General features: G+C 39.3%; 2 protein-coding genes across 2 annotated transcripts; both read right to left on the reverse strand.

Moving 5' to 3' along the window:
• Positions 1-870: 870 nt before the first annotated feature.
• Positions 871-2,743, reverse strand: LOC122765243 (trace amine-associated receptor 13c-like). Its single transcript, XM_044019397.1, has 2 exons — positions 2,551-2,743; positions 871-2,311 (listed from the first exon to the last, which is right to left on the reverse strand). The coding sequence occupies exons 1-2, from the start codon at positions 2,721-2,723 to the stop codon at positions 1,498-1,500; spliced, it is 987 nt and encodes a 328-aa protein (XP_043875332.1). The 5' UTR covers positions 2,724-2,743; the 3' UTR covers positions 871-1,497.
• A 3,067-nt stretch (positions 2,744-5,810) lies between these two features.
• LOC122786520 (trace amine-associated receptor 13c-like) lies at positions 5,811-7,910 on the reverse strand. The gene is made up of 2 exons (XM_044052890.1): positions 7,710-7,910; positions 5,811-7,532 (listed from the first exon to the last, which is right to left on the reverse strand). The coding sequence occupies exons 1-2, from the start codon at positions 7,877-7,879 to the stop codon at positions 6,713-6,715; spliced, it is 990 nt and encodes a 329-aa protein (XP_043908825.1). The 5' UTR covers positions 7,880-7,910; the 3' UTR covers positions 5,811-6,712.
• Positions 7,911-8,162: the final 252 nt, after the last annotated feature.

An 8,162-nucleotide genomic window follows, 5' to 3' on the forward strand; every position in this document is an offset into this window, starting at 1 on the left:
TATATTCAGTGAACTCATCTCACTCCTCCCTGTTTCCATGAGCAACAACATTTGCTTGTATTGTGTGATGTAATGTTCATGTAATGAATACATTCACCACACCATCATTTACTTTGAACCAAAAAACAAGAGATTTAATTACACGTTTAAGAGATTTTTGAATCACAGTTGTCCTGCCCCTCGAAGTCTGACTGTTCAAGGATGTAGGGGGCCCCTACATTGAACATAACCAAACGTATTGGTTATCAATCCTTCTGCTTCTGCTTTTAGCTCAGTTTGAGACACACTCTGCCAGTCTGTATCCGTTTGACTACCAAAGCCACAATTTTGTGCTTTTGCCTCTTTGTTATCACCTTATATTTATTTCACCTTGAATTTGTTAATGGTAACCTTTTCCACATTTACACCAAAATTTGTGAAATTATACATATAGTAAATAAATTTAAAACATTACATTAGTGAGAACTATACTTGTGTAAACATTCTTGAGCCACTTTACAAACAGCACCTCACAGTTTGTTGGAACATTCACAAGTTGGAATCAAATTAATTATAATTACATTTTATATTTACATATATCTGATGTAAAATAAACACATCTAAAATATATTTTATGTTTAAACACAGTTGTAGAAGTAATAGTAGTAGAATTGCGTGGTTTGTGTCGTACCAGTTTAGTTAATTAGTTTTGTGATTAAGTTATTATTTTTTTAAATATTTCATGTAATACTGGAGTAAATGAGATGTGTTTCATACTAAGAGAAAAACAAGGGCAAGACAAACAATTGTCTTAAATGTTATTAACCTGAAATATTATTCATTATTTATGATTTGAATGGACAGAATTTGTAAAGAAATAAAACATTTTTTCAACAATTTTTTATTCACAGTTCAACAACAATATGTGAGTCGAATCTATAATTATCATTCACAACAGATCATTTTGGACATGAAATACAGGTTTGACTGGGTCAAATAAACCTGGTTAAGCTTCTTAATGCTTCTCTGTAATCCACAATCAGCTAAAATTTATTGGATAAAAAGCTTCAAAATGATAGCTACGCAGATCGACAAATTTTGAAAACATCCGGACGACAAGTCCACCCTTCACAGGATCCAGACCCTGGAATGAGACACGGCTCGTGACTATAAGCCACTGAGAGGAAGTGGAGTCAGGTGTGCAGGATTCAGGTCAGCAGCTGCAAACCATATGCATCAATCTCAGTTTAACAGAACCAGTTTAACATTTCACCCAAGTTAAGCCAAATAGTGACTCCCAAGCCATGTACAAAAGTGACATTGATGCATTTACAGCACATGTTTATTATGATCCCCAAACTCTGTATGCATTTATAGTGTTCATAAAACATAATCCCTGTTCTGTGTGTCAACTGACATAAAATAAAGAGGCAACTTCAACAACATGAAGAAAATACATAAACCATTTTTTGTCATTCTTCACATACAAGCTTTAAGCAAAAGATGCTGATGACATTTCTACATTATGTGTGTGTCACGGGAGTCGGGCCGCAATATCTGAAGTGTAACAATGAGTTTAATAGATCTCCTAAACCAGGGATAGAAAGAAGCATAGATGATAGGATTGATGCAGGAGTTACCATAGAGAAGCCAGACTGCAAAAAATTTAAAGGCAATACCTGGTGACGTGTCTGCAAGAGCGGGATAAAAATAAGGACAAAAACATATCACAAAGACAACCACAACAATACCAAGAATCCTGGCTGCTTTTCTCACAGATTTCTTAGCCGTGACAGTACCTAGGCCCTGGACTGTCACAGCAGTAATATGAGACCTCATGGCTCGAGCCTGAGACACAGCCACCACAAATACTTTCAGATACAAAACTACGATGACTGCAATTGGGCCAACAAAGGTCACAGCAATATCAACTGCTCCTGTGATGACATCAATTACTACTAAACACTCTCCGTAGCAGGAGTTATTTGCGTCTGGATTCTTCAGGAACACGTGTAGTATCACACCATTATAGAAAAGAGAACAGGCCCAACACACAGAAACACTTATTTTAACTCGCTGGTGAGTGACTTTGGTGGAGTAAGACAAAGGGTCACAAATGGCCACATATCTGTCAACTGATATGAGAACCATGGTTCCCACTGAGGCTGAAGTCAGAAAGAAAGAGGCATAGAAGAACAGACCACAGATCACACTCCCTAAAAACCAGCAGCCAGTCATGAGGATGATTCGCCCCGGCATCAGCAGGAGGCCAACGAGGAAATCTGACACAGCCAGAGAAAGGAGGAGAAGGTTGGTGGAGGTGTGGAGCTGCCTGCACAGAAAGAATCACAACGTAAAACACTTGCATTCTTCATTCCATTTTTCTTCAATCCATTCATCAATTTTCACATATGATCACAAAGAGACCAATATTATTTACAGAGTGATATTACTAAAGTAATATACATATACATTTGTGTGTGTAACTGAGAAATATTCAAAAATATTCCTATATTTGCTTTGAAATATTTCAAAGCAAACTGTATTTTACAATAATTAAGGTGATAGTACCTGAAGTGGGAGATAGAGATGATGACGAGCAGATTAAGTGTCACAGTGAGCAAAGAGAGACAGGACAGTATGACGTAAACGGAGACAGTTGGACCACGATGCTGCAATTGCCTTTTGCACGAGATGTTCAAGAGATGTGGAAAGCAGAGTTCTGCTTCCTCCAGTGTCTCCATACTCAGAGAGAAGAGAGAAGAAGAGCTGCAGAGCAACTGCCCTCCCTCAGCTCTGTGATCTCCATTATAAAGTTAATTATTCTCACTCCTCCCTCTGTTTCCATGAGCAACATATGCTTGTGGGATGTCATGATGGTTATTGCTTTATACATTTACATTTGATATGACTTTTTCTACCATTTGGCATTTGCATGAAAATTCCTACTTTAACCATAACGTGAAATTCCAACCATTTGGTAGAGGTCAATATTTCAGATACTATAGGGTCTGTTGAAAAATAATCTTGGTTATTACTCACCCAAGGGATGAAGAAATGCAAACAAAGGGTTGGTGGGGTTGTTAAAGGGATAAAGGAATGGTTCTACAGGTGGTGGTTACACACCATTTCCCTGTCTGGCGGATTTTTGGTCACTTGCATTTTGCCAGTGCCCTCACCACTAGAGGTAGCATGGAACTGTGTCTGCAACCCACAGATATTGCTCAGGTAGTGCAAGTCATCCAGGATGACACATTAATGCACGCTGTGGCAAGAAGGTTTGCTGTGTCAAGAGCAACCGTGGAAATGTTCTGCTGCCTGCAATGTCCTCCAGCATGACCGGTTTGGTGGTGGGTCAGTGATGGTCTGGGGAGGCACATTCTTGGAGGGCCACACAGACCTCCATGTGCTAGCCAATGGTACTCTAACTACCATTACGTACCGGAATGAGATCCTCAGACCATTTGTCAGACCATATGCTGGTGCAGTGGACCCTGGGTTCCTTCTGATACGTGACAATGCTCGGCCTTATATGGCTGGAGTGTGTGTCAGCAGTTCCTGCATGACGAAGGCATTGATGCTATGGACTGGCCTGCCCATTCCCCAGACCTGAATCCAATCGAGCACCTTGGGGACATCCAACAGGAGTTGACTGATGCCCTGATCCAGGTCATGGATGTGATCCCTCAGGAGAACATACGTCGTCTCATCAGGAGCATGCCCAGACATTGTAGGGAAAGCATACTGGCATGTGGAGGCCACACACACTACTGAGGCTCATTTTGAATTCTCTTGAGGTATTTCCATAGAAGTTGGGTTCAGCCTTCGATTGGATTTTTCCACTTTTATTTTGAGTATGATTATGAATCCAGACCTTCGTTGGGTTAATGATTTAGATTTCCAGGATAATTCTTGTTATTTTGATCTCAACAGATTCCACTAATGAATAAAGATTTTCAACTATTTCATTCATCAAGATCTAGGAAGTGTTGTTTAAATGTTCCCTTCATTTTTTTGAGCAGTGTATATTTCTCAGTACCCGTTTGTCAATACTCAAGTATATATTTGCCTATGAACACTGGAGAGAAATTGTTTACTCCATAATTATTTAGTCCACAGTTGTTTTTTCACATGTTCTCAACCTCTATGTTCTCTAATATATATCATGTGTGATTTTGAATACAATGGTGTGAAAGGAATTACACTTTTCTTTCATGTATTACCACCTTGTGCATACATGTGTTTCAGTTAGGTCGTGGGGCAGTTCAAGAAACTTTTTAAGACCCAGGCATGAGGGACCAAGGACCCTACATTGAACCAAACCAAAATTACTTTTTGGAACCCTGAGTGCTCACACGACACTGATGTGTTTATAGGTAACATATTCAGGCTTTAAAAGTGTTGTTGAGTCCACGTTATGATTCATTTTATATCACATTTTAATCATGCTATAAAGAAGCAATAATTGTGCAGAAGTCACAAAATAGACTGTTTCTCTTTTCTTTTTGTTCATAAAACGAGCCAAGTGAACTTTGAACTGACATATTTTCAAATTTCACAAATTCAATCCAATTGTAAACATTATGAGTACTTTGTGCTCAGATGTTTATATAATGTTTCCTCAGATTGCCTAGGTTGTGCTGAAAAAAACAAGACATAAGACACTCTATATTGCACATTGCACATTATTATAGCCTCTTTATATACTGTAGGTTTAAACATAGTAATGGATAAAAGCTGTCAAAATGCTCTGTGTCTAAGGATTAATTCCCTCCGTCTGCCTTTAGCAGGCAGTCTTTCTTCCACTCCCTCTCCCTGTGTATGTGCATGTGCTTCATTACAGAAGTGGAGTCAGGTGTGCAGGATTCAGGTCAGCAGCTGCAGACCATAATTGTCAAGCTGCCAGTGTGTATGCTCTGTTTGACAGTCTGTTGTGCTGTTGACTTTTTGTGTTGTGTCTTGTATTGATGACTTTTTATCTGTGCCTAGTGTTTTTCAATCTGCCACCAAACCTCACTGCCCCTGCCTTGTTTGTTGGTTCTACTGTGAAAACCAGCTTTTGCTTGCACATTGCTCTGGCTCATTCTCTGCCATCTCCCCTTTCACACATGTTTATTGTAACAAAGAGCATACATCTAGATCGTTCTAGTGTGTCTTATAACTGACACTGAAATGTCCTACACACACACACACACACATAATCTTTTTGTCATTATGAGATTCTGACTAGGTTTTTGGGTAAAAGTTGACTTGCACATGAAAAGGCACTTTAAATACACTACAGATGAGAGTATGTAGGCCCTGCCATGTGTAAAGGTCAGGGTTGTTGTTTCTGTGGAAGCAAAGGCATCAGACAAATGTGTCTTCTTGTCTTTATTAGTGGGATTTTCTGGGACTTGGTGTTTTCTGAACAAAGTTGGGGTTATCATTTTTGACACAAATGAAGCCAGACAATGAAAATAAACCCAAGCTCCTTAGTATTTTGTGTTAATAATGAATATATGTACTGCCTTCTCTGGATAAACACCTCCCATTACATTTGAATTTTCATATTAACGGGCTCTTACCAGGCTGTCGTCACTGTCCCGGTTCTCCGTCAACTACATTTTCGTTATTTGATTTAATAAATTATTACTTCTATTCACCTGAAGGAACGCTCTGTGTCTTTTGTACATGAATGCTGTGACAAATGGGGGTTGAGAGAGTCGGTGCTCGGAAGGCATAGATTGATTGTCTTTTCCATGTTTTCAGGGTGGTGCCCCATTCTAAAATTAATTAATATTTAATTAATTTTTCAAAATATCTAATAAAAAATATATATTTTTTAATATTATTATTATTTTTTGTATATGTATATTTTTATTTTATCAATCATATTATTGCCACTATTGTTGATCCCCAACACAGTAATAGCTGCTGACTTTCAGTTACCAGTGGCAGCAATGTTAGCGTCAGGCTAACTATCTTGTAGTAGTTCACGTACATGTTGTCCTCAAGTGGCTGTAGATTCAGGGACAGATTGAAAACAATGAAAAAGTGTGCCTACGACTTTAGGGAGGTCCAAAATAACGTACAATTAGATTTTTCTTTTTTCCAGGGTTAAGACCTGGTGTTAGGATTACGGTTAGAATTAGGTTCATGTGAGGGGTTATGATTATCCACTTAGTTGTGATGGTTAAGGTTAGGATAGGGGGCTAGTGTATGTATTATGTCTATGATGTGTCCCCAAGTTTGTGTGTAGAATTGGACATTTTTGCCTTGACTTTACAGTGTCTGCAGCAGTAAAACATTACATACATTCATGAATAAATAACAACTACATAAGGTTTATAGATCATTAGTGCACATCAGCAAATGAACACAAATAAACATGGACATTGAAATGTACTCATGTTAAAGACAGTCAATAAGGAAAGATTGCTCATGGTAGTCAAATCTTCACATTCCTGTGTTCCAACCAAAGCTATTTATAAGAAGTATTTTTATTACTTAAGCATTGTAAAATGGAAAACAACTTGAGAGTATTACAGTAATGAAGCTCTATTCAGTGCTGCTTAAAACTCTTATGAACAGTCTGTACTTCTCATCTATGAATTATCAAGCAAACCCACAACCACAAACCACTGCACCAGTCCTGACCTGTTACAGTACATGCAATTGTCTCAAATTTGGACTTAAACCGACTTGTTTAGACATTTGCCATTACCCGCCACCACAACTTCAATGTCTCTTTCTACAATACACTGGTGTCACAGGAGCCGGGTTGCAGTATCTTGAGTGTGACGATGTGTTTGATGGTTTTTCTGAACCACGCATAGAAAAAGGCATAGATAACAGGGTTTAGACTGGAGTTACATGACAAGAACCAAAGCTCAATGCCTGATGTTGATGCCCCAACCAAGTTAGTCTCGGCTGCAATAACAAAACAATAATATGGACTTGAGCACAGAAGAAACACAACCACTACAATACCGAGAGTCCTGGCTGCTTTAATCTCAGATTTCTTAGCTTTTACATTCTGGGAACGCGCCATTGTGACAACTGTAACGTGAGAGCGCATGGCCCGAGCCTGAGACACAGCCACCACAAACACTCTCAAATACAGAATTACAATAATCAAAATGGGACCTAAAAAGGTCACAACAAGATCAATGACTCCTTCAGCAACATTAACAGCAACAACACAATCTCCATAGCAGGAGTTATACACGTCAGGCTGTTTTAAGAACTCCCTCAATATCCAACTGCTGTGTACAATAGAAAATACCCAACACAGACAAACACAGAGTTTAACTCTGGTCAGAGTGACTCTGGTGGTGTAAAACATGGGGTCACAAATCGCTATGTAGCGGTCGACTGATATCAGCACCATGCTTCCCACTGAAACGCTGATAACGAGGAAACCGAAAAAGTAATACAGGCCACACATGGCGTCGCCCAAGAGCCAGCAGCCTTGGTTGTGGTGGAGAATAAATGGCATTTCTACAAAACCTACAAGGAAGTCAGCAGCAGCCAGAGAGAGAAGGAGGAGGTTGGTGGTGGTGTGGAGCTGCCTGAAATTAGAGAATAATAAACATTTGTACAACATTTTAACATTACATTTATATGTAGAAATTCTTTGACAATACAATAAGTAAGCATTGACAATACGAGAAGAAGAGCAGAGCATTTACAGAGTAGTAATATAATGCTGCACATGAAACCAAAAGATAGTGACATTTTGGCTGAACCTGAAGTGGGAGATAGAGATGATGACCAGCAGGTTAAGAATCACAGTGAGCACAATGATGCAGGACAACACACTGTTAATGAGTGAGGTCTCCATGTAAGGACGTCTTGTCCTCCTGCAAGAGGTGTTAATGTGAGGAAAACAGAGTTCCACTTCCTCCAGAGTCCCCATGTTCAGAGAGAGAGAGGAGACGCTGCCGTGCTGTGACAGCTTTTTGACCTAAGGTCTTCATCGTACAACTAATTTATGTATTTTCATGAGATAAGACAACCGCCTCTCCCCCCATAAAAACCTCCCCTGGTTCTCTCAAAAGACAGCTAATGAGGAAAGAGGGCCCATGTTGTCCTTTCACCTCTTCTTCTTTTGGCCTTTCCCTTTAGTGTCACCGTAGCAGATAATGTCCCTCCATCTTGTCCTCTCCCTTGTGTCTTCTTCTGTTTCACCAACTGTCCTC

The sequence above is a fragment of the Solea senegalensis genome, linkage group LG2, assembly GCF_019176455.1.
Source record: "Solea senegalensis isolate Sse05_10M linkage group LG2, IFAPA_SoseM_1, whole genome shotgun sequence".
Taxonomy (NCBI): Eukaryota; Metazoa; Chordata; class Actinopteri; order Pleuronectiformes; family Soleidae; genus Solea; species Solea senegalensis.